The 26,149-nt window shown below is 40.0% G+C and overlaps 1 protein-coding gene and 1 long non-coding RNA gene across 3 annotated transcripts; one reads left to right on the plus strand and one right to left on the minus strand.

The window, feature by feature from the left end:
- Positions 1-1,065: 1,065 nt before the first annotated feature.
- On the plus strand, positions 1,066-24,185 carry mical1 (microtubule associated monooxygenase, calponin and LIM domain containing 1). 2 transcript variants are annotated; one of them, XM_086277196.1, is made up of 25 exons: positions 1,066-1,219; positions 1,724-1,802; positions 4,870-5,177; positions 6,036-6,243; positions 6,689-6,796; positions 6,975-7,070; positions 7,265-7,420; positions 8,124-8,224; positions 8,494-8,751; positions 9,720-9,835; positions 10,499-10,625; positions 10,938-11,016; positions 11,182-11,329; positions 11,447-11,637; positions 12,758-12,864; positions 13,182-13,244; positions 13,363-13,594; positions 14,254-14,315; positions 18,045-18,858; positions 18,946-19,055; positions 19,140-19,253; positions 20,002-20,095; positions 21,127-21,220; positions 21,488-21,561; positions 22,855-24,185. In XM_086277196.1, the coding sequence occupies exons 3-25, from the start codon at positions 4,920-4,922 to the stop codon at positions 23,046-23,048; spliced, it is 3,804 nt and encodes a 1,267-aa protein (XP_086133322.1). In that variant the 5' UTR covers positions 1,066-1,219; positions 1,724-1,802; positions 4,870-4,919; the 3' UTR covers positions 23,049-24,185. The 2 variants fall into 2 exon arrangements, with proteins under 2 accessions (XP_086133322.1, XP_086133321.1); XM_086277195.1 differs by having other exon boundaries at positions 18,045-19,055.
- On the minus strand, positions 6,690-8,683 carry LOC147305720 (uncharacterized). Its single transcript, XR_015126600.1, has 4 exons — positions 8,313-8,683; positions 8,076-8,180; positions 7,253-7,439; positions 6,690-7,064 (listed from the first exon to the last, which is right to left on the minus strand). It is a non-coding gene; the product is annotated as an uncharacterized LOC147305720 (long non-coding RNA).
- Positions 24,186-26,149: the final 1,964 nt, after the last annotated feature.

The raw sequence follows: 26,149 nt of genomic DNA on the forward strand, positions 1-26,149 counted from the left end.
CTGACACTGGACCTGAGATATGCATTTCGCCCTTCAGTGCTTCCATCTACTGTCCACTGAATCCTCATCAAAAACATGTCTTACAGATGCATTTCAACCAGTGGTGTTGGGGATCTTCTCAAAATTGTTAGAAATCTGTCATCTAGTCTGATTGGCAGTGGCTTCATTGTTTCAGCTGGAAAATGATCCCAAACCTGGATTCAACAACAAATAATGGAAGATTATCAGCCTTTGATTGGCCTCCAAAGGGCTCAGACCTCAACACTACTGAAGTACTAGGGGGTCATCTTGATAGACAACAAAACATCTATTTATGAGCTTTGAATGTCCTTCAAGAAGCCAAGAGAATTATTCCTAATGACTACTTAAATAAACTACAAGACAGCTTGCCTGAGAGAGTTCAGGAGAGTTAATCAATAAAGGTGGTCATACTAAATACCAAACAAGTCACAGTGCACCATGGACAGGTCGCCAGTCAGATGTAGGGCTAACAGATAGAGTCAAATAATTAAGTAAAATAATTTGATAGATATAGCACAAGAAGCTTATTTCGCCTGCTCCCGTATACATACGGAATGAGAATGCATATTTATTCCGTATGCATACGGATTCCTGTCGCAGTCGCCAAGATCTTTCGAGTATTTTATATATGGGGGACTATGTAGCCTACATTATCCGTGCCATTATGAAGTAATGGTAGAAGTTGTAATTAATGTATTTTCAAGTGTCCTTTTATTTGTTTCTTTTCCCTTGTAAAAGAGAATAAAGTAGGAGTAGAAAGTTGGAAATATTCAAGTTAAATAAATTGAGTCCAAGTTCTTCTTTGACATTAAACATTGTTTCACGATATGGTTGCTCTATGCATTTTCTTAACGTGTAAAACCCACTGATGACATGTTTCACAAGTATAATTGGATTATTATTATTATTGTTGTTGTTATTATTATTATGGCAGTATTAACATGAATACTGAGCTGTGATCACAGAACGTGTCGTCCGCGTGCATCGCCTCACAGCTCGTCACGTGGGGCTCGCGCTGTGTGTAGCTTTACAGAATGTCCCGGAAGAGGCTCCACTAGTGTAGTGCGGGCGCGAGGTGCAGGTGAGGCAGTCCACGTCCCTTACCTGTAACCAAAGGAGAAAAAAAAAACGAAAAAATGGGAGCGACAGCATGGACACAGTTTCAAGGAAACCCGCTTCTAGGTCGACCTCAGAGCTGGTAATGTAATGTTGTATATTGTGCCTGTATTTTCCCCCCTCTCGATCTCTGAGGCGGGTACTTTTTCTATAAGTTTTCAAGTTTATTGATTGATTGTGTAGGTCATTACGTGCTGCTGTCTGAAGCGTATCTTTTAAAATTCTCTTCCATCATAAAACACCCAATTAAATCATTTAGTTTTTATGATGCAGCTCTATAAGATATATTTTCTCTGAACTTAAGTCAGCTCCTGTTTCAGGGTGCAGTTTGCAATCTGGTTGCTTGCATACAGTAACATGTTGGGACTGCATCCTGCTTTGGCATAGCAGAACGCGATCAGTGCCACGCCTGCTCATTTAACAGTTTCCTATGATTGTGAGATCATAAGTATTAAAAAAAAAATGCCAGCACAAAGTCTAGATACGTGTCCAGGAAATAATCTCTCTGTTTCCTCTCACGTCTTCTTCGCGTTACTCATTCTCCTTTCTCTTTCTCTTCTTTTATGTCCTTCTGTAAACCTGCCAGGCTGGACAAGAGAATATGATCCATCCACGAGTCAGCGTTGCTGCCAAACAAAGTGCACAGAGCTTACACGTTAAATAAGGTGGGTCAATCCACTCGAATCCAATCCACTGGCAGTGAGTGAAATTAGGTCAAATTACCTTTCAGTCCTGTTATTTTCTGTCTGATCATGCTGTCAGCAACAACATTCCTGAGAAGACTTGCTTCTTGCCTAGAATTGCTTAACAGAAGTCAGATGATGATGGTGGTGGTTGTGTGTTGTCTTACCTTTGTCACAGATGACACTTCTTTTCGCGTGGCCATTCTTAAACTTGTATTTTAGTGTGAGAATATTTTCTTTTTTAACATTGCAACACTTACAAAAAGGAAATATGTCTGTGGGCTTGTGGTTTCAGCTGTGCAGTTTTACATGTTTAAGAAGGGAAAAAAAAGAACATGACAACAGATTATAAAAACAGCAGCCTCCCTGAGAATTAGATCAAAGTATCAAGTCGGCCGTGTGAGCTATTTTAAGTTTTTAGATTTGACAGTTTATTTTGTCTTCAAAGAGTACCTCACTCTTCTTAAATGTTCTGTTTTTAATGGGAGGAGTGGTTCACTTCATAGCCTGCTTGGAGACAAATAATCACCAAGTCATATGTGTCTGCTATATATAGCCTGTAGCTGTGTATTCTTGTCAGTTCAATTCAGTTATATTTATATAGCGCCAAATTACAACAACACTCAACTCAAGGAACTTAATATTGTATAAGCACTTGATTACAGTGGGAAAGGAATGTCTCCTTTTATAAAGGTAGAAACCTTCAACAGAACCAGGCTCAGGGAGGGGCGGCCATCTGCTACGACCGGTTGGCGGTGAGGGCAGGGAGACAGGAAAAAAGACACGCTGAGAAAAAGAGCCAGAGATTAACTATAACTAATGATTAAACACTGACTGGTGTGTAAATACACAGAGAGTGAAACACACAGGGTATTATATACACATATATGGTCGATAGCTGTATATAATAAAATAAGATAAGATGATATAAGGTGTAATTGGAAAATTCCTGCGTTAAAGCCGCCAAAATATTACATAAAGTACTAAGGTTTAATAAATCATAGAAAATAGAAAATAAAGTTAAAATCTACATAAAATGCAAAAAGGGTAAAAATAATAAATATTTCTAAACTATGTAACAAGTTAAACATTCGAGTATTAAAGTAAAAATATACCGTTAGATATTTTAGTTGAACAAGAGCTGTTTTTGTTTTTTTCATTTGCATTGTGCCTTTTTCGTTGACGCTAGTGTTTTGCATCTCCATGGAGGTTTATCTAACACACCAACACAACTGTTTATCTTTGTGTTTATGGCAGGTTGTGATATCTCTTTAGTGACTGAAAACTGTCCTGCACAGTAACAAGCATTAAGTCAATAAACAGAATAAGAGGAGTGATTTATTTAAAATTTTTTAGCATCTTGTCATATGGACGCAAAAGCTGCCTCGTTTTGATGCCCATTTTCAGGAAACTGTAGTAAAATGTGAGGACGGGAATGTTGGCCTCAGGAAAAGCTAAAATGCAGTTGTGTTCACACGCATACGGGGGCAGTCATGCAAAGCATGCAGGTGTACTCTCTATAATGAAAGACTTTGTCTCAGGTGGAGGGCAAGAGCTGACAACTTTACAGAAGAGAAGCGTAAATACCAGTAAATGGTACAGTGATAGTTACAGGAAATGTCAGCCTCACACTTTTGGTGTCATCTGCATTTTCTTCAGCTTGCTGTTAGGAAAGCGTTAACTTGTGGTAAATTTTCAGAATTCACCTTTCAAACATTGTATTTGTTGCTTAAGGATGCTGTTGACTTAAAAGATTAGCATGTTGCTAGGAGTGCCACTAATTTTAGGTTAGTCAACAATCTTTGCCAACATTGGGTAAATGTTGACCGAGAATATATGAGCTCATAGCTCCTATTTTAAACCAAATATTTCCCACAATGAGACATGCATTGTTTAGGAGTTTACTGTTCCTTTTAACATTCTTTTGTTCTACACACATCGTAGAGGCTTCATCTGATAGACACTAGGGTCAGATGGTGTTGAAAACCTATAGCTGTACTCTTTGTACTCACTGTTACATCTGCAGTAATATAGTACAGAAATGTGGTTTCCGTGTTCTTAGTTAGGTCCTCCCCTCACAGGCCCATATTCACGCAACGCTGTGCATGACTTGCAACCAGAGATGTAAGGTTGAAAAAAGATCCACGGGCATATTTCTTTAATTGCTAAGATTCTTCAGAAGTCAAAATCTAGGCCATTATCGTTCTCTTATATTCGATTTATGTTTCATCTTCTCTTGTTGGTCACTTTTCTTTGAACCATATGACATCACTGAAGCATGTCTGTCCTAAAAAGAAATAGTTGTATATAACTTGGTTTTGCCAGGGTTAGGACAAAAGAATTACCAGCAGACCAAACACAGGAAACGTGCTTGAAATGCCAGATTGTTAATGTGAGTTTGTTGTCTACTGCCTTTCCTTTTCCCATACTTTATTTGATCATATTATAAAATATCTTTGGACTTTGAACTGTTAGGCAGACAAAGCAAGATCTTCGGAGTAGGCCCTGCCCACCATGTGTTTTTAACTACCCGTCATCAATTAATAGCAAAAGAATCAACAGATTAGCTGAGTATAACATTACATATTAATTTTCACCCCTTTTGTTTACTGAAAAGTAAGCATATAAAACATGTGTTTTAGCCACATGTTTCTATTACACTGTGTCCTCTTTCTTACAAGCAAGTAAATTTCCTGAGACTGCATGTGAGAATGACACATCAGCTGTGGGCGGGCTGTTTGGTTGTAAAAAGAAAGATAGAGAGAGCCACAGGGGCCCCATGGAGGAAGTTAGTAATGACTCAGCCAACCAGGTGACATAAAGCCATCAGTGTTCAAACATCTGGACTATAATTAAGCGCACACGAGGAGGGAAATTCCCACAACAAGGCATGTAGGAGTTTTACATAACTGGACCACCTCTAAACATTACAGCAACAAAGGCTGTAAACAGTGGGAAAACGTTTGATCATTTACATGAACCTATCCCGAGGAGGTGTTACTTCCAGGTAGGAAAAGATGATGTCACGATATAATTTCTTCTTTCACAGCTACCCAACCCAGTGACCAAAAGGAACTGGTCTTCTTGACATCCTCAGCTATGGCGAGCCAAGGTCCTGTCAACCCTTCACATGCTACGTTTGACCTCTTTGTCCAAGCCCAGACCTGTAAGGATGTAAAGCACCATTTCACTCAGCTCTGCAGGCAGCTGGAGATCGATCCGGAGGATTTCGGGAGCTTCTACGCAAAGTTAAAAGAAAGACTGAACTACTGGAAGGCCAAAGCTTTGTGGACCAAGCTTGATAAAAGAGCTTCTCATGAAGATTATCAGCAAGGAAAGGTCTGCACTAAAAACAAGGTACAGACAACTAAAGGTCATTTATTGTCATTTTCAAAAGTTAAAAGATTTTGATGTAAGAAGTTGAGATTGTGGTTCTACTACTTGCATGATAGAGATTCCTCTTTAATCGCAGCTACATTAAAAGAGTTAAATCACGTCTCGTAGCTTTTCCTGAGATTGGATCGTGTCACAGAATCTTCATTAGTAGAGGAAGTTTATCCATTTATGTCGTGGCTCATTATAGAAAGTTAAAATTCGACTCGAGTAGGTTAAATTTGCAAGAGCGTTTGCAACATGTGGATCATTAATCGATTAGGTTAGGCCATGAGTACTGCTGTCCACGAAGACTTTCTGGCATTTTATGACATTTATCTTTCTCAACTTTGTGTATTTTAATCTTCATTGAATGCTTTTTTGATGCATTTATTTTAGTCAGAACATAAACGTATCAACCTGTGATAATAATGGTGTTTCCTTACTTTTATAGAAAACATTCTATGCCTAAAACTATAACAAAAAAAGTTGTTAAAAAGATCATACAGATTATCTATAAGTGCTTTTTCCTTTCCAAGAACCTTTGCTGCACTTGCGGATCGATAACTGCAGCCATCAAACTACAATTTATTTTCAATTCAGATGTCATATTTGATTGTGGGCTGTGACTCTGTGGGTTTTTTGCATCTCTTCCCTTTAATTTCTTGTTAAATGTTTGCCCTTTATATATAATTCATGACACTCTCACAGTCATCAAATGGCTTTATACTAATTGTCCTTCAAGAGCAGCTTAAAATCGTTCTCGTTTGTCCTCACCTTTTGCTTTAAAAATGTTTTATTATCGCGTCCATGCTGAGGGTTTGCTGATTTCCTCTCTCCTAGTGCCTCGTGCTGGGTGCTGGTCCATGTGGCCTGAGAGTGGCCATTGAACTGTCCCTGCTGGGGGCTCAGGTGGTGTTGCTGGAGAAGCGGGAGACATTCTCCAGAAACAATGTTCTCCATCTGTGGCCCTACACCATCTATGACCTCCGCGAGCTCGGAGCCAAAAAGTTCTATGGCAAATTCTGCTCTGGCTCTCTGGATCACATCAGTGAGTGCCTCAGTCAGTTATTGGAGTGAGAGTCTATATATAAAACCGTTTTGAGCCAGTCTGAAATGAATTAAATAAACTCACTGCATTATCATTGTTTATGGGGCTCCCATACTTTTAGTATTACATGATACAATCTCAAATTTCAACCGTGTAGTTGTTTTTTTCACTTAATCGTTGCTAATCAAACAAAATGGGCTCTCAGATTCACAATTTCTGTATTTTTCTGTCATTCATGTTTTATGGCTTTATTACCTTTAAGTTCTGGTAGGTCAGCACGAGCAAATTTCAGACATCACATTACTGAATTTCCTTAACAGAAGAGTTTTTAAAGAGAGAATTGCAATATTAGCAACCATTTTTAATCTGTGCACGACTGATAGTATTTGTAGCATTTTGGTTATGCTACACACACATTTCTCATGACACCCACATATATTTTTAGGCATCCGTCAGCTGCAGTTGATTCTATTGAAGGTGGCACTCCTCCTCGGGGTAGAGGTGCACACTGGAGTGGAGTTCCAGGGTTTGATTGAGCCCTCAGGAGAAAATGGTATGTGCGTTTAACAACCATCCTCATCATCCTCCCTATTAAGTTTGCTTGCTTTATCCACTGTTGTTGTTGTTTCTCAAAACTGGAAATATTCATAGACCACCAACATGTAAAGCAGTAAACTTGTGATGAAATCCGCTGAGGTGCAGAACATAAAAGTTTGATGTGTTTCTGACAGGTTGGATGGCAAAACTGCAGCCCCGGTCTCATCCTGCCGCAGCCTTCCAGTTTGATGTCTTCATCTCTGCTGGGGGAGGCAGGTTTGTCCCTGATGGTGAGACAAATACTTATGCATGCTTGAATACTTTCATTTCCCACTGATGCAACAAGGGCTACTAAGCAATTTCACAAGGCCTAGTTGATACACATAGTTATTACGCACAATCCAAATTTACCCCAGCAGTCTTTTTCAAAATGTAGCATTTCATCAGCTAAGTTTCCTGTTTTTCTTCTTACCCAAACTCTCAGGGTTCAAGCACAAAGAGCTGCGAGGAAAACTGGCGATCGGCATCACGGCCAATTTCATCAACAGACACACAGCTGCTGAGACCCAAGTAGAGGAGATCAGTGGTGTAGCCCGCATCTATAACCAGAAGTTTTTCCAAGAGCTACTCAATGAGACTGGTAGGCATCCCTGTGACATCTGCAGTGATGTTTGGCAAAAAAAGAGGCAGACATCTTAATTTGCAGTGAAGCAGCTGTCTGCTCTTATTTATAGTATAATGTTTAAAAATTAAAGCAAGAAAAGAGAAAATCGCTGGCTTCGGATTAACTTGTTTTACTCCGCAGCGTTCACTAAGCTGAGTCACTGAACCAGAATATTTTTAATAACAACATGAGTGCTTTTATTTTCATTTAATTTTTCCTTTGTCGCGCCTTGCTGAATGCAAGCCTCAAGGCATGAAATAAATGTTCACACTGCTGCTTCGGGTTCAGCGTGAAGTGTGAAACAAACAGCAGTGCTGTTAATCTGCGTTTCAAACCTCATCTAATTTCCTGTCAGATTGTTAACTATTGGTTAACCTGCCTGAATCCTCTGAGCTAATTTATATCTACTGCACTTTCATATCAGTGAAACGCTTTAGAGGAACTGAACTGTGTTTGCTGTGCTCACACCCCTTTGAATGACTGTCTAATCAATCCACACTGACTTTCCCTGTGTAGGCCAATAAGCTCTCACATTTTCAAAGTGGTTAAACCAAAAGAGAATAGCAAACATTCTATTGAGAGAAATATGGCACTGAGAGAAACTGCAGAAATGCTTTTGCTTTCAGCTTACCTCATTCAACCTCTCCTCCATACTTTCTCTCTCCATTCTCCGTTCCAGGTATTGATTTGGAGAATATTGTCTACTACAAAGACGACACCCACTACTTTGTCATGACTGCCAAAAAGAAGAGCTTGTTAAAGAAAGGGGTCATTAAACAGGTGAGAATAACACATCTATTACTGAGGAAAAGTGTGATTCTTATTGGCACGAGCTCTATCTCTGGCCAGTAAAGAAAAAGAAACAAACCACGTAGATGACACAGCCCTGCTGCTGCTTCAATGTAGCGACACTAAAAACTGTCAGTCATCTCTTCTTTCTCTGCTGCCTGGCCCCTCAGCTAATGCGGAAAACCAAGTGTAAGACATGTCATCTGTGTAAGTGAAGGTGCCAGAAGTCGTCCGATACACTTCTCCCTCTATATCTGCAGGATCATAATGATGCAGAACAGCTGCTGGCCCCTGCAAATGTGGATTACGAGGCTTTGTGCAACTATGCGTGTGATGCTGCCGACTTCTCCACTGGCGGCCGACTGCCTGACCTCCAGTTTGCTCAGAATCACGCCGGCCAGCGGGATGTGGCGATGTTCGACTTCACCTGCATGCACCGTGCTGAGAATGCCTCGCTGGTCAAGGAGAGGAGAGGGAAGAAGTTGTTAATTGGTCTTGTTGGAGACTGCCTAGTGGAGGTAGGGAGCAGCAATTTGGGGTCTTTTCCCTTAATTCATATTCTTAACAATGCTAGATAACTGTGGGACAGAATATTGTATTGAATTATATTATGCTGCTTCCTAATGCCATACAGTTAATGAAACACTGGAACTAAAATAAATAAAAGTAACCTCTAGTTAACTTGCAGAAAATTGCAAGGCAATTGGAGACATCAAAGAATCAAAGAACCAAATTGGTGAATTAACACATCAATAAAAGCATCTTATTAAGCTCATTTTCACAACAGTTATTTGAATTTTGGGATTTTACAAGAGAAGTTTTGCATCATTCACGATTTAAAACAAGTAGTTTTAGCTCCTCTTCCTTTAAGGCCGCCCTTTGTTTGAGCCAACTTTTTAATTGGATGCCCTTCACAAAATTTTAAACAGCAGATTTTTGGGGTTGTGGCCAGAGATGTCCTCATATTAGTGATATCCAGTCTCACTGACATCATCAGGGTCTGATTTAGAAACAGACTACTTTATCAATCCTTGAGGAAATTAGTTTTTTTTTATTTATACCTAGCGTGGGGAAAGAAATGCATGAAACTATGTGTTTAGATGAGCATGAAGCAATTATTTTTACACACACTTGCCCCACAATTTTAACAACAGTGTTGACCATATAACGATTATAATGGTGCGTGAGTGCGCTGACTCTGACACTAAAAATTAGCACCGTCATTTTTAGTGCTTTAGCAAGCTGATGTTTTTGCAGGAAGCACAGTCTAACGTGTCTACTCACCCTGCGTCTGCCTGACTAGATAAGCCTCTGCATGAAGTTTTCTCAAAATAAGGTTGACAGGATGTTTCATTTTACACCACACAGGCTTTTACGGTTAACATATTTCTGTGGTTGATGACACGGCATACTCCATTTACTATTAATTAATTGATAAAGTGACATTTTTTGTTACAAAGTGACATTAAGTGCGTGTTCTCTGCAGCCTTTCTGGCCTCTGGGTACAGGCATCGCTCGTGGGTTCTTTGCTGCTTTCGATGCAGCATGGATGGTCAGGAGCTGGGGTAATGGGGTCCCACATCTCAAAGTCCTGGCTGAGCGGTAAGTACATTTTATACAGCTAATAATCTGCACACGGTTTTATTTCATGATCTCACATTTTGAGATTAGATTTGCTAATGTAGTTGCTGCCAGCTTGTTTACTTCTTACACTGAATGTTTATTAAAAGAAAGCTTTACTTTTTGTTTCCTTACAGCAAAGACTACAGTTCTAATATTAATGTAATTTTTGTCACAGGGAAATTACGTTAAACTTTTAAAGGAATACATCACATTGACTGAAAACTACTGAATGAAGTAGAGAAATGTCGCACTAGAATTTGTCAGCCTGCCTGTGGGTCTCATCCTCAGCAACACTACCCATCCTGACATAATCAGCGTGATGGATAGTTGTTCTGATTGCATAAGCATTATTATTATTTCAGCAGGAGTCCTTGATGTGACCAAAATAAAACAATTAGGCTTTTAGTGATAAATGTTCGTGTGGATTTTAAAACTTGAATTACATAATAAAGGAACTTTTAGCTTATTTCCTCATAAAATACCATCCTTTGGCAACAAAGTGTTAAAAAAATAAGGGTGTGTACCTGCAGATCAGCTAAAAATGGACAATGTCAGAGGCAGTTAACCAGTAATTATCCCTTACTTGCAATATACTACAGTTGTTGATTGTTTTTGGTTTTATTTGTCTTTACAAATATGCAGTGAAAGCCTCTACCAGCTCCTGTCCCAAACAACACCAGAGAACACCAGCAAAAAGTATGCTGCTTACAGCATCGACCCCAGAACACGGTACCAAAGAGTTAACTTGTCCTCCATCCAGACCCATCAGGTTAGTGGTGTTATCTTTTATTTAGTCAACAGAGATTGAAATAAAGCTTTTAAGAAATAAAGATTTCTTAAAGCCTTCATCCTAAAGTTCATTTAGGGAGGCAGAAAACAGTCTAGTACCTTCTTCAAGTGCTCTTCAAAGCAAAGCTGTGTTAAGAAATGAAACGTGAAAATTGATGAGAGCAGTTTATCAGACCTCGGCTTCTAGTCAATGCATCTGCTGTGTTAAACAAATAGATCTATGTGAACTAAACAGGTTAAACGTTGATTTATTGACTCCATCTTCTTTGTATGTACCGGTCACTCAACTTAGGTGCAGCACCTGTACGATGTTGAAAAAACTCATCCGTCGTTCAAGAAACAAAAGGAGAGTTCACTTCACATGCGTCAAGGTCAGCGACTCCTTTAGCGGTTATTCTGGTTATTCTGGTTATTCTTTCCTGGTCTTGCTAAATGAACCGGGAAACACGATTGCGATTAGCATTGGCATGAAATATGCAACTGCAAAAGCTATTAGAGGTTTCTCTGATTTATTGTCTGGTTTATTGCTGTCCCAGATTCAGCTGGCGGTTCTGAGGAGCTATTGAAATGGTGTCAGAAACACACTGCTGGTTATAAAAATGTGAATGTAAAAGACTTTACACGGTCCTGGAGGTCCGGTTTGGCTCTGTGTGCTCTGATCCACCACTTCAGACCTGACCTCATGTGAGTTCCTGCTTAGTTTTTGTTCGGCAGTACAAGAGTGCTTTGATTTTCTAATCAATCAATCATTATCTAATCAATGTAACAAACCGTCTTTGCTGTTTTCTCATTCCTTCCAAGTGATATGTCCTCCCTGGATGAGTCTAATTGTGTTCACAACAACCAACTGGCCTTCAGTATCCTGGAGAAGGAGCTGGGCATCCCCCCTGTCATGTCTCCCAACAGCCTGGCTAACACTGATCACATAGACAAGTTGACCATGGTTCTTTACCTCACCCAGATCCAAAGCGGTTTCGCTTTACCAAAAAAAGGTGAAAGTTTTAGAATAAAGAAATCAATCAACCCACATTCATACACACACACACACACACACATACAAAACTATGACATTTATCATCTATGCAAATATTAAGAAAGTCAAATTTAATCAGTGCATTTGCAAAATTCCACAGTCCATCGAACGTCTCTTTAAATATAAGCTTATATTTTATAAATATATATATATATATATATATATATATATATATATATATATATATATATATATATATATGTATATGTAGTATATATTAGTAGCTATTAGTGACAGCAATATCAGTCTTACATAACTCTGTTGCCTAGACACAGCGCAGCATTAGAATCACCTTAAAAGGTTCAGGTGTCCTCCCACTGAAAAATGTTCAAGAAACGTTCAAATCAGTGCTACCCCTTTAAGAAGCATATTACCCAGAATTCATTTGGCTTAAGTGGCTAGTGCTGTGCTCAGAGCCAGCCTCTACTGGTTGTGCTGCTCTCCTGCACTTGAGCCAGCCCAGCAGCAGACAGATCAGTCATCGTGTAGAGCTGACTTATCGGGGGTCTGATGTGAGCAGCGCCTCTAGAAGGGGTTCTGCTTTTCCTGCGCTGAAGGAAGGGTTTCCCCTGGCTTTTTGTAGAGGTACACGTACAGTTTCTTTTTTCAGTATGTGGACTTATTCAGTGTAGATGTGAGCTCAGCCTTTGGAGGTACTGAATGAGCTGAGGTGGGTGTGATATACTCTGTGATGCTGTGCTTGTGCTCCGCTGACTGATGTGCAGACAGCAGGGAGCTGTCAGTCTTGGGTAACCTTATCTGAATGATGAAAGAGTGGGGGTGATAGTCAGAACTGCAGCTGAAGAGTTTTTTTTATGTAGATTGACAAGTTAAATCCAACTGCTGCTTGATGTGACGCCACTGAAAATTCAACTAAGACTGATTTGTCATATTTCTGATAGAGACAATTTTTAAAACGGTGCCCTAAGAATATACTGGGCAGCTGTATTGAAGAGCTGCAAGTAGGCCAACACTCACATTCAGGTGTCTTTATATTAGCATTCTAGTCTAATTTAAGATGATTTTGCTGTGTGTCCCTCTTTGACATTTTGCATTTTTGTATTTTCTGTTGGCAACAGAGCCCACAGGCTTCCAGCCATCGTCCAAGTCTCTGTCTTTCTCCCGGACACAGTCAGCTGTCTTTTTCCTGAGCAAGCTGAAGCACAACTCTCTGCAAAGACGTAAGGTACGCCCACTGAGCCTTGAGTTCACTGTTTACACAGCACGGAGGAATCTTTGATAAAGATATTTTCAAACACACTAGCTTGTTGGCTGGAGTTCACTCCGGGGCCTTCGGTCTGTGTTCTCGAGCTGTTGGTGACTCACATGTCTGCTTTGTCTGGGATTCCTGTTTGTGATGACAAGATGTTAGATGTTAATTCAGAGGAAGTGGCTTTTGCTGTTCTACTCCTTGATATTGTTTAATCATGTTTGTTTTGCAACTGTTCTCGATATCCTCAACAAAATCAGGTCATGTGGTAGTTTATTTTATTTTCTCTGCAGGAAAAGCTGGCAGCTAACAAACAAGCCACTGGAACAGCGACAAGAATGGGAGATGAGGACAGTGTGAGTGTGATTCAACAACTCGTGCTGGACTATGCAAGCTTTCTGCATGATACTGATCTTTAAAAACCATCGTGCTCTGTTGTTAAATCTCAGTCTGCTGTCTGACCTTTTTCCTCAGACATTAGCATCTCCCGTCTCCTCTGAGCTCGATCCTGTCGCCGAGGTGGCTCCTGAGCCGGATACTCCTGCGCTGATGACAAACAGTGAGGAGTGTTACTTCTGTGGTGAAAGGGTTTATCTGCTGGAGCGAATCAGTGCTGAGGGAAAGTTCTTCCATCGGACCTGCTTCACCTGCGCTCGATGCAACATCACACTTAGGCTAGGAGGATACACCTTTGACCAGGATACAGGTGACTCCTAGTTGCTGAATTTATACATGTCTATATTTTGACTATACTCAAGTTTTCAACTATATCCATATCTGTCGCTCTACCTATAGGTGTATATACCATCTTAGCTAAAACCACAGATTAACATCTTATTCTTCACTCTACAGCAACTATCATTATAAAGTGTTGTTTTTTTTCTCTCAAAGCTGTTATAGAATCAAATATTAGATATCCGCCCCACGCTGACTGAAGCTTCGAGTATTTGCTGGTGATTACTGTCAAAGAGGCAGCTTTCGTCCATATCTGGTCTAACTCCTTCGCTTTTGTTGTCTTTTTGCCTATCTAGCACTCCTCCGTGAAACTGCTTGATGCTGTATTATTGTGTATAAAGTGCTTATATCTATGTTTTCAACAGCTCTTGCATCAGTACTGTGATTGTTCTCTCAAAGCCAAGATCAGATTTTGCTCCTATAAGTGAATCACCGCTTAATTATTTATATGTATAATTAATCATTTGCGCTGAGACCCTTTTCAAAGGGGTCTGTACTCAGACTAAAAGGAGATGAATAATTTAAGAAAGCAGCAGGGGTTTCCCTCTTTAGCGTTCACTTGTCTCTAAATTTCAACTTTTCTTGTTTTGTTTTTTTAACATTTTTTTTTTATCTCTGATTTCTCCACAGGGAAATTTTACTGTGAGCTACACTCTGAAGAGCTGGCAAATGGGCCTGCAACATCTTGTGAGGTGGGTCACTGAAGAGAACTGATGTAAACCATGCTGTTGCTTGCTGCTGATGACTCCAGACACCATGTTGAGTCCTCTTATTCATTATGCTCTTGTTACACAATCTTCAGTTGCATCATCTTTCTGGCTGACGGGTTCTGTGTCAGCAGGACTCGCTTGATTGCGGAGAAACATCTAATGAGAATATTTGTTTCCAAACATACAGTTAGAGCCCAGTAATCATGATAACAACAAAACAAGTTTACAATACATAAAATCATTAGAAACACAGATTTGTATGACAGGTGGAAGGTAATCATAATGAGTATGCCAATTTATAGAGGTGCATTTTGAGACAGGATTTGAAAGCAGAGGGAGAGTCTATGTTATGGATCTCTGGTGGGAGGGAAGCCACGGGTCGGCCAGAGCAGCTGAAGGCTCTAGATCCCATGGTAGTCATGTGGATGGATGCCACAGTGAGATGGATAGAAGAAAAAGACTTGAGAGTGAATGGTAATGGACTGGTTCTTATATAGCGCTTTTCTACTCTCCTGGAGTACTCAAAGCACTATACAACACGCCGCACACACCCATTCACACAAGCACTATTATCCATACGGTGAGTGCTTTCTAACTATCATTCATAAGCATTCATACTCTGATGGATGTATCAGAGAGCAAGTCGGGGTTAGTATCTTGCCCAAGGATATCTGGCATGCAAACTGGGGGAGCCAGGGATCGAACCACCAACCTTCCGATCAGCAGCTAACCTGCTCTACCTCCTGAGCTACAGCCACTCCAAAGCTTACAGCACCTGGTATTCCCAGGCGGGCTCCCATCCGAGAAATCAGAGGTAAAAAAAAAAAAAAAATGCTTAGCTTCCGAGATCAGACGAGATCGGGCGTGCTCAGGGTGGTATGGCCGTAAGCCGTAAGAGTGCGAATGGGTTTGTTGATGTGCAGAGGCTCATAGAGGTACTGTGAAGAAAGGTTAAGAATGGCATTAAAACTGAGGAACAGAATATTGAAATTAGTGCAATATTTAACTTGAGCGCTGCTGAAGGACAGGTGTGATGTGACCAACGGACTGAATTCTGGTGATGATGCAAGCAGCAGAGTTACGGATCAGTTCAAGGATGATAACAACAATATCCTATAAACAATAAGAGGAAGACCAAAGAGACAGGACTCGGAGTAATCAGTGAGAGATATAGCCAAGGTGTGAATTAGGACAGGAATACCGTTCGGTGTGAAAGATGGATGGAGACAATCAATGTCATGAGGATGGAGTGACACTACTGATGTGAGCTTGGAAGGAAAGTGTGCTGTCAAGGATGACACACAGACTCTTAATCTGGGAATGGGAGAGAGAGAAACTGAGGAGGTGTCAATGGTGGTGTTGGTGCGAATGAGGAGAACATCAGTTTCATCACTGTTCAGTTTGAGAAAGTTGGGGGAGAACTGGATTTTCCTAGAAGCTAACACAGATGGATGTGGGTGGGACAGCAAAGGAGTATTTGGTGGACAGATAGAGCTGGTGTCATCAGCATAACCTGGAAATTGATATTGAATTTATGGAAGATATGGCCAAGATGAGGGAGATAAATAGACGAGGCCCTAGGACAAATCCCTGAGGAACACTAGAAGTATTTAGAAATGGGTGGGATTTGAAGTGAGGCCAGAGAGAGAGAGAGAGAGGATTGAAACCAGTTTAAAGAGGTGTCAGTGATTCTAATAGAGACTAGAATTTTAAATACACTAGACTAAAAGTTATTGACATTGTTGGGGTCTGCTGCAGGCTTCTAAAGTATAGATGTTACTGCCGCTGGTTTAAGAGAAAAGTGTACAATAACAGAGGTAAGGGGGGAACGCATGGTGACAGTCATTATGGTGAGCAGGGTTTATTCAAGACAGCAGGAAGATGATTTCATTTACTGGTAGATGGCTTTGATTTTTCAACAACAGAGGTACGTTTCAAACAAGTGAACAGGAGGGAGGGGCTGAGGGAACTTGTAGATACAAATTTTAAGAAGGGTTACTTGTTAGTTGCTGGTGAATCTTATTTGGGCTTTTTTTTTTTTTACATATTTCATTTTTAGCTATGTGATGAAGATAAGCTTAGTGCAGACACAGTTTTAATTCAAGGTCATTTGCATCCAAATTGGACGAAGCGTTTAAGAATTACAGCCTATATGTAGCCTTGTGTTTTAGATTTAATTTAGTTTTTTTCCAAGAGGCCAAACCTAATTGTATCATTCACTCAGAAGCTGTTTTGTGGACAGTTATAAGATATTCCAAGTGTAGTATTTGGATTTTGAGGCAACGGCTGTAAACCCACAACATGAGTTCAAAGGTACTCTCCATGCAAAAGAAGCGGCCTATCCTTAATTTGCAAATCAAAACAAAGCATCAAAGAGATAGCGGGAATGTTAGGAGTGGACAAATGAACTAGCACTTTCAACAACATAAAAAGCTAAAAAATCTAGTCCATTGACCATAGGGCTGTATGATTTTAGGATCATGGGGATTTAGTCATGAGAGAAAAAGCAGTGTTCATCACAAGCTGCAAAGTGGTGATAAAATCACCTGAAAAGCCAGACCAGCTCCTGAATAGCATTGTTTGGACAGCTGAAGGGTAGGTTAACCTGTGCCAGTGTGATGGGAAGAAAAAAAGTATGGAGACATCATAAATTGCTCATAATCCAAAGTAAAACTGTGTAGGCAGTGTGATCCATGCATGGATGGCTTCTAAAAGCTCTGAGTCACTAGCATTTATTAATGATAAATGACAGAGTGACAGATGACAGAAGCAGCAGGAGGAAATCTGAAGCATACAGTACAATACTGCCTGCTCACATTCAGCCAGATGCAGAAAAGTGGAGTGGACTACATTACTAAAGAAGTGGATTATTCTATAATAGCCAATGGAAATGCCTAATCTCAACCAAACTGCACGTACATTTCTTTCATTTCATTTTCCTGTCTCGCAAGATAGAACTAGGGGGGCATGCACACAATTGAACTAAAGACAGTCCTAATATTTCATGTAACATCACATTAAATATATACATTTATATATATTTAAAAATGGCTGCAGTCACTCAACAGTTGATGCAATATTTTTGTTAATCCTTTTAATTACCGTAAATCCTGGACTACAGGCCGCACCGGATTTTAAGCCGTAAGGCGTTTCACCTGTAATATGAGATATTTACACAGAAATGCTACACGTGAGTATTTTTAATCCGTAAGGTAACATAAACATGGTAACATAAACGTTATGGTAACATAGAAAAATACATACTGCAAATGCTTTTTTTTCCTCGAACAGCGCCTGTAACACGGCTACCTTTAAGTATATGTACGTATCAGTAACACACAAATTACATTGCTTATGGTTTTTTTACAGAACAATGCACAAACAACATTACAACGTCTCTTAACAACCGATAAAAATATATACACTACTTATCATTTTGATTGGTCTACTGTTACCAGGCAAAATGTTTTTGGCGGCATGAAACAAAATGTGCATTAGCCGCAGTCAGTGTTCACAGTGTGGGAAAAAGTAGCGGCTTATGACCCGAAAACTACTGTACATCTGAGTTATTGAAACTACAATTGCATCTTCTTTCATTTCAAATCTCTAAAATAATTTGTTAATATATAGTTAAATAAACTTAACTAATTTGTATATAGTCTGTGGGCTAATTTAAATTAAACATGTTTTTCATGCTTTTTATCAATTTAGGAAAGCAAAGGAACTCAGAGAGAGACAGAAGAAGGAAACGGAGTTTCCAGTGATGAATATACTCCATCGCCGTCAGATGAGGAGTATGAAAACACCCTGGACTGTGGTCCTCCTACTCACACACAATCACAAACATCTGAAGAAAAGGACCACCGCATATATGAGTCAAAAGAAGACTCCCAAGAACCACTTGTATCAAAAACTCCCACAGACCATCCACCTAAATCTGAGGTAGCAGCAGCCATTAAGGAGGCGGAGGAGACAAAAAAAATGACTCCGTGTCCAGTTCCAAAGCCCCGTCGCTCTCGGCAGACTACTCCCAGCCATCAGCCCTCTCCCCCAGTAGCAAAGCCTCGCACAGTCCACCTCATCAGCCTCACCGTCCCAGAAGAACCTTCATCTCCGACTCCCACAGAGGAGGGCTCTAAAGCAAGACCAGACTCCCGTCCTAAACAGTCACTGCGGAAGCTTCAGTTGACCGCTGAGGAAAAAACCCAGCTGGTGAATCTTCACAGCTTCAGCGCAGACTCGGATTCAGAAACCCATGGCGGATCCTCCTCCTGCTCCTCTTCCTCAGCTAATGCAGGGCCTCCTAAAACAGAGGGCCTGGATGGGCAAGAAGAGGAGGGCTACTGGAGTGGGAGCACTGCTGGGCAAATGCGGGAGAAGAGGAATCGACGCTGCTTCAGAAGAAAAGAGATGCCAAGTGGGCAGGCCAGAGTGCGATCAAAGTTTTCTCCGTGGAATCTCTCTTCACCAAGGATCAGCAGAGACACCCGGCTGAGTGTCCACGTTAATCAGCCGGGGAGAGTGGGTAAGCTGGCAACTCATCTCTTTGGTTTTAGCTCAATCTGGAGTCATCCAGGCTTATTGCAACACTTACTCTTACTTTTTCCCACAGAAACAACATTCAGACATGTCCACCACACCTCAGAAGAGGGCGTCGAAGGAGATGAGGACGATGATGATGAGGACGATGATGAACAAGACATTGACTTGTTTGATGACCAAGTAAGGATATCGGTAGAGTTCATTTGTTTCAGTTTTTCAGGGGGAGGATATTTTGCACTAACTGTACTATTACTTTACCTCTAGTTTCAGAGTGTGCCATCAGACCCCGTGGAGGCAGAGAAGCTGGAGTTTAAGAAGATGAAGACGTTGGAGCGGCGAGCCAGGATGAGTGAATTACAGCGATTCCGCAAAGCTCAGGTGAGTGATCTAAAACTCATTCCTGGTCCGTTTTTCTACAACTTCACTTAGTGGGGCAATGAATATGCACATAATTATATATTATTATTATTATTATACAATATTGTAATTTATGTCATTTCTAAGATATGTTTTTATCATCTGTAAAGTTATGTGAATCCATGCTTACTAGTCATTTTTGCTGCAGCCAGTCATACAGTTTGCATAAAATTGAAATCCAGTAAATGCAAACACATGCAAATCACAACACAGCTAGCAGTTGGCAATCTATAGTGGAGACAAATTCATCAGCCTGTAATCAGCTGTTAATTCCACCTAAAATGTTAAGAGAAACAAATTTTTGCAGAAAATTGTTCTTAATATTAAAGAAAGTTTGCAGATGAGTCACCGTGTTGGTTTACGTTTAAAATTCAGAAGCAGACAGCCCATTCATCTGCTTCAGAGGCATTCATCCAATCAGGTGCGCCTCAGTGTTTGCACAGTTATTAGAGTATGCAGGAGAGGGAGTGTACTTGTCAATCATCTGTCTTCACACCCCATCGAGCAATGCCACGAAGCTGGGTGAACCCTTGAGTGTAACTCATCCATATCCATTTTACAAGAATTGGCTCAATTGCATGTTTTTTTTTTTTTTTATATATCTGCCCTATATGGAATTCAGATTTGTCACCAAAGCCTATTTCAAGAAATTAAAGCAATTTCATTAAAATATTTGTCAAGATGTACTTTTTGATTTTGTGTTTCACAGTCTATCCAGAGAAGACTGGAGGAGATTGAGGTGACCTACAAAGACCTGGAGGACAAAGGTGTGACTCTGGAGCGGACACTGCGAGGAGAGGCTGGTAAGATCAGATCTTCTTTTTTTATACATATTTAAAGAACTTGGGGTGTATTGTTCTATATCTCTGGACATTTGCGATGGAAAAAAAGCTTATTTTGGAAGTATAAAGTCATTCTAAAAGTGTATGCTTCCACATAAATAAAGATTCATAGTTGAGGAAGATCGATAAATTTGAAATTGTTTGTGGGAATGATGTGTGTCCTCTGGACTAAAGAGGAGAGTCAAACATCCAGTTTGTTAGCAGCTTTCACTTTAAAAGCATGCCTCTCTAATGGTATGTTCTCTATGGAATTAGCAGCTCGCACATCCGGAAAGACGGCATCAGTACTGAAAGTTGTCTATGCATGTTGCATGCTTTAGCATGAGAATGTGCTGTTGTGAGCTTTTACGACAGCTTTTACAACAACATAGCTTTGTAGTAGAAGAGTCCAGGTGCTGAACTGGTCTGCCTGCAGTCTAGAGCTCTCACCAGCTGAAAACATTCGGCACATGATGACACAAAAATATGAGATAGAAGACCCAGGACTGTTGAACAGCTAGAATCTGTATTTTCAATCGACTTTTTAGCAGTATTTTATACGAACCAAGTGCACAAACTGAGATTACTGAGATTTGTAACACACCATTTACTTCAAACTACGGCGATATTTAACACTAAACAAACCAGCAGGTCTGATTATCTGCCCTTGATATAAAAATGAACTGACTGCATCTCTGTTTAGAAAGCCGTGAAACTTTTGTAAACCACACGTATGAGCGCTATTTGGGGATTGCATTCCTATGCTATTTTGGTCTGTTTAGTAAATCTAGCCCTAAATTTGTAGGTCAGCTGAATTCTTTTTATTACAGCCTCTTGGAATCCTTATACAAGTTAGCATGTGGGCTTGTAGACAAACACTCACATGGGTGCTGTGTCAGATGCTGCAAATAAATCTGGTTCCTCCTCACCACTTTATTGAGAACCCACTCCACCCAAAAAAAACACATCTTCCTGTTTTCTTAAAGAAAATATGCACCATTTTTTCCTTGCAGAACGCAGCGGTTCTCCTGATATGATCGAACAGTGGATCCAGCTCGTTCATGAAAAGAATGCATTGGTTTCCGAGGAGTCTGAACTCATGGTGGCGTAAGTCTGCAGCCTCACTGGTTCATTCTTTATTTCATGGAGTAAAAGTTTGTCTAGTCATACAAGTAATACAACAGAGCATCTGTATACAAGTGACATGGTAGACGGAGCAGATCTCACATCAAAACACTGCGGTGACTGGCTGACCTCACAATGCTAAAAGCCAGTCTTTTTTTTTTACAGTGAAATGTCGTTTGTTGTCGGTCCTCATGATAACATACAGCGTTACTACTGACAGGACTCAGCTGATGCTTGTTTCTCTTGCAGGTCTCGACAGCTGGAACTCGAAGACAAGCAGAGCATGTTGGAGCTGGAGCTCAGGAAATACATGGAGATAAATGGTGTGTACTTTGGTGTGCACACAGAAAGACTTGTAACTAAAAGTGTCTTTGATGTAGTTAAAGGGAGGAGCCTAACTTCTAAACAGGCACCAGGCCGAGCAAGGCCCGTACTGCAGTGCATGTTTGTCCTACTAATGAGCACATCAATGCTTTCTTTGTCTTTGCCACGTTTGTTGTTGTCCCATTAACTCAGTTCTGCATATAGCAATGTCCTGCATTTTGTAGGACACTATACACTACTGGACCATGTTTTTTCTTTTACTAAATTACATATCATATGATTATTTATTGACCATAATTTCTTCCAGCATTAATGCCACTAAACTAGTTACTTACGCCCGTTCATAATGTTTCCCCTGGGGTTTCCAGGTAGTGTATTGTGCAGTAAAACAAATTTTGACCATTTTCTGCAAACAAATAACTGAATATAAGAATATATGAATATGCAGAATCTTTTGGCAAGAGATAAGACTTCTGGCACCAGAAGCATTCGGCTTCTGTTTTTAGTCTAATCACATTTAGTCAGGTTTTGGTTGCATGGAGGTAAACAGTCCATTTAAAGAGCAAAAAAACAGGGATGCACATGCCAAAATGCAGTCCCATAATCATCATCTATTACCTGATGAGAATTTTTAAATATATTACAATTAATTAACACAGACTGGTGCACTGAGCAGGAAGTTCATATTAGCCTTTATTTCCAGAAAACATCAAACAAAGGTCAAAGAGTCCCCGGTTTGGCCCAAACAGGCCACAGATTGCCTTTGAAGCACTTTCAACAGTGCAATAATGGGCTCAGCATTTCGAGTCAGACATATCAAGTAGATAATTTCCAGTCTGCTTAAGCTTTAATTAGATTTAGGTGAAATGTATGGAATGTGTTCTTCCACTGAAAGAGGGCAATGAATAGATATTTAGTTGGAAATGTTTTCTCCTCATGGCAAGTATGGACAGGAGAGGAATAACTGAAGGGACTATAAAAAAGTACAAACCTTGGCCTTGGCAATCTAACTGTTTGAAAGTTTGAAATGACTCACTAAGGGGCCTTTTGCTTCTATGGAAAAATAAAAATACATTCCTGGCAAGTCTGGCAGCCTTTCTACTCAGAAAGGTTTTTGCATCATAGTCAGCAGATGTTGGGAAGGGAGGGGTACAGTACCAATTATCCATTTTTTCCCCCTAATTAGTGAGAGGACGAGAGTTTACTTGCAAGAACCACTATTCAGCTTAGACTTGATGTTTGTGTCTGTTATTAATTAGAATTGGGTGTGTGCATATGTTTTCGTTTTCCAGATAAGACATCAGAGCAGCAGGCAGAAGAAGAGCGAATCCTTCAGGAGATGATCGAAGTGGTGGACATGAGGGACTCTCTGGTATCGTTTCTGGACGAGAAGAGGCAGAAGGAAATAAGCGAGGAGCAAGAAGCTTTCTGCATCATGGAGGCCAAACGGCAATCAAAGGGAGGATCTCAGGTTCACTGGGCGTAGGGTGAACCTGCATGTCCCGCGCTGGTGATTATTTCACATCTTCTGTGTGTGAGACTCGCTGCTTTCAGACTTGAAACCTGAAATGTACATTTGAAAAGCCAAAGATGATCGAGCTTCGTTATGGAAAGTAACACACCACAAGCACTCAGTCAGGGGATAGGATTTAGTTCAGGCTTGTGAGTCCGGAGGCTCAGAGAGTGTCAGTTGCAATCCACCCCCTAGAGGGAGACATAAGCCTGGAGATCTGAGTCTTTCAGTTGACATGCCCAGAGTCTGTGCAGCTAAAGTCTGCCTGCCATATTGGGGTCATAGCAACATAGCCGCATAGGAAAAATTTTCTTTAGTGTATACTGAACTATTGAACATCTATCACACAAATGATGATCAGTGACCAGCCTGGGACTTGGCCTTATTTACTGTCAGATATGTGACTTTAGCACTGAGCCAAGATAGAGCAGTATGAAATCACAGTGGCTGGAAAGCTGCTGTACCTGACTTTGTCTCCTTAGAGATAGTTCTAGGCTGATAATACAGGACAGCTGGTGTTTTTGAAAATAGATGTTCATGTTGATTTTACTTGTTTCATCATGGGGAGTGCTACTGTACACAAACACATGATATCCTAATTCTATCTTTAGTATTTGTATTACATAAATGTGATGGGATTGTAAAGAAAAAAAAGAAAAACTAAGTGACATTTAAACATTACAAATATTCAAACTTTGTTTTTCATTTCTTTTTGTCGATGTTGATGTTTTGTAGCACTTACAGCTGTTCACCGTGTCCTGTCCTGCAAGCACATTGGATAGTTAATCTCAGGGGTTGATTGTTCAGTCCTTTCGGGTCAGAGTTAGTTTTCCAGTGATAGTCTTGAAAAGTTGGCTGCACTTTATTAGTGGATGTAGTTAATTCGGGGTAATTGGGGGGGGCAAATATGGACAGATTTATCTATTTATAAAAACCAATATTTATTATTTGTAGGTATTCCTGTCATTGTGCAGGATGAATGGCCAAAATCTAAACAAAGACCGTTTCTTGTATAAGTGAAAAGGAGCCTTATTTAGTCATTGTCCTGCTGCCATTTTGTGCTATCTGGACAGCCATTCACAGCATATCAAATAAAGTACATGCACTTTGTCGTTTTTGTTTATTTATGCATTTAGTCTTATATTGAAGCACTGTGCAGTATAACTAATACTAACTCATAATATGTAAGGTGTTGCCATAAAGGCTTGACCTCGCCTGTTATTCTAATTGCTATCCTGTAGGGCAGCGGTCCCCAACCCCCGGGCCACGGACCGGAGTCATTTGGTACCGGGCCGTGAGACTCGGGTGTGAAATGTATGATTTTCAGGGTTTTTATCGGTTTTTAAGCGTTATTTTGTTATCGTTTTTTCGTTAACTCGGTTTGAATGGATCTTTTCACGTGTGTTATGAATAAATCTTCTTTTTTTCGGTACCGATACTAGTTTTATTTTGTTTTATTTATCCACGAAACCTTGAAGGCCGGTCCGTGAAAATATATTGTTGGGCACAAACCGGTCCGTGGTGCAAAAAAGGTTGGGGACCGCTGCTCTAGGGTGCATACTTGGCCTTGATTAAGATTTAAGTAGTGAAGACGCTCCTTCCTATTAAGGTCCACAAGTCAGTAAAATAAAATGCAGCGAAAGTCCCAAATCGTAATTTTATTGAAACGAATAAATAAATATAATCACCTAAACTATCAGAAGAACTTGGAAGTGCAGGGAAACCTTAGTCAGTGTGAGCAACAACCAGCTTTGCAGCGTCACATTCATGTCTAACAAGTACATTTTAAGGTCTTCTTTCCTTAAAAAAGTGTTTATGGGCAACATCAAGTCAGATATAAATGAAGGTTGTTACTGAGTTAATTAACAAGTGCGCGTTTGTTTGCTAACGGAATATTTATCAGACCTTGTGATCTCACGGAGGAAGTGCGGAGGATGAACACAATGTCAGATGTTTTGAATTGATACATAAAAGTGAATAATTGCAGCTCATCATCATCATTACAGGTATACTGCCCACATTTTTTACAGTGAAGATCATGTTAACAATATGCATTATGTAATACTTTTCACAAAGAAACATCTTTTTTTGGAGTAGTTACATAAAGCAAATAATTGCTTTCTGTAAATTTGAGTGCAAATGTCACACACGGGTCGCTAGTTTTCTGCAAGCACTCACTTGTATTTAATCTAAGGTTATGTAAGCACTTAATATATTAAGCAATGATTAAAATAACTTGCAAAACACTTTACTCATGCTTGTTTGGATTCAAATCCTGGTAACATTTGCTGGATCTTTTTAAGATGTATCTGCTTATATGACTTTTTCCCACATGGGAGCTGTGTAAATATAGCTCTGAGCACAGATTCCTTGATCCATTTATTGTAATCCCATTGACCATTAATTTAGCTGCAATGGATCTTAAGCGCCTGAGGTGGTGTAAGGTACTTTGTTGCACCTGTGAAGAGAATGGGGAGCTTTGTTTTACATCCCTTTAATGACATAGTCTTGGATAATCCCTGTTGCGGGGATTAAAAAGTTCACACTGAATGATGTAAGGCGACATGAGTCGCTGTTTTATCAGTCTTTGTCAACAACTACTGCATAATGTGTTGGGAATTGAAAAGCTACTGAAAAGTATCACAATTAAAAGTATTTTATGAAATTTATTTCAGAATTTGTTGTTGCAGGTAAATGATAATGATGGTAATATCCGAGTAAATGAGCTGGGAACAATTTAATCAGATTCGTGCTTCTTCCTTCTTTTTTGTATTTGAAGATGGTTTTACAGAAGATGTACATTCCTGCAGTCTTTATTTCCCGGTGACCATTGCAATTCACTTAATGTAGATGATGTTTAGATCATGCTTTAAAACGCCCTTCAAAGATCTATCTTAGGGGTCTATCTCACTTGAAGAAGAACTTTGGTGAGGGAACTGAGTAACAGAAAACAATGCAAGAATTCCAAAATACACCTGCTAACCTTGAAAATGAACATTTATGCAAAGACCAAATGGATGAGCATAATTTTCTGCAATTATTATCAGAATATTTGATTTTTCCTGCAACCCTTT

This window comes from Aulonocara sp. 'chitande type north' Nkhata Bay, linkage group LG20, assembly GCF_057382095.1.
Source record: "Aulonocara sp. 'chitande type north' Nkhata Bay isolate Kocher_YH1m ecotype deep benthic linkage group LG20, A_spYH_male_GT1.1, whole genome shotgun sequence".
NCBI classification, from domain to species: Eukaryota; Metazoa; Chordata; class Actinopteri; order Cichliformes; family Cichlidae; genus Aulonocara; species Aulonocara sp. 'chitande type north' Nkhata Bay.

Excerpts from the sequence above, each read along its gene's own strand:
- mical1 (XM_086277195.1), top strand. The coding sequence starts at position 4,920 with ATGGCGAGCCAAGGTCCTGTCAACCCTTCACATGCTACGTTTGACCTC. Across the intron at positions 8,225-8,493 it reads AGAAAGGGGTCATTAAACAG|GATCATAATGATGCAGAACA; the intron begins GTGAGAATAACA and ends CTATATCTGCAG. Across the intron at positions 14,316-18,044 it reads GGCCTGCAACATCTTGTGAG|GAAAGCAAAGGAACTCAGAG; the intron begins GTGGGTCACTGA and ends TTATCAATTTAG.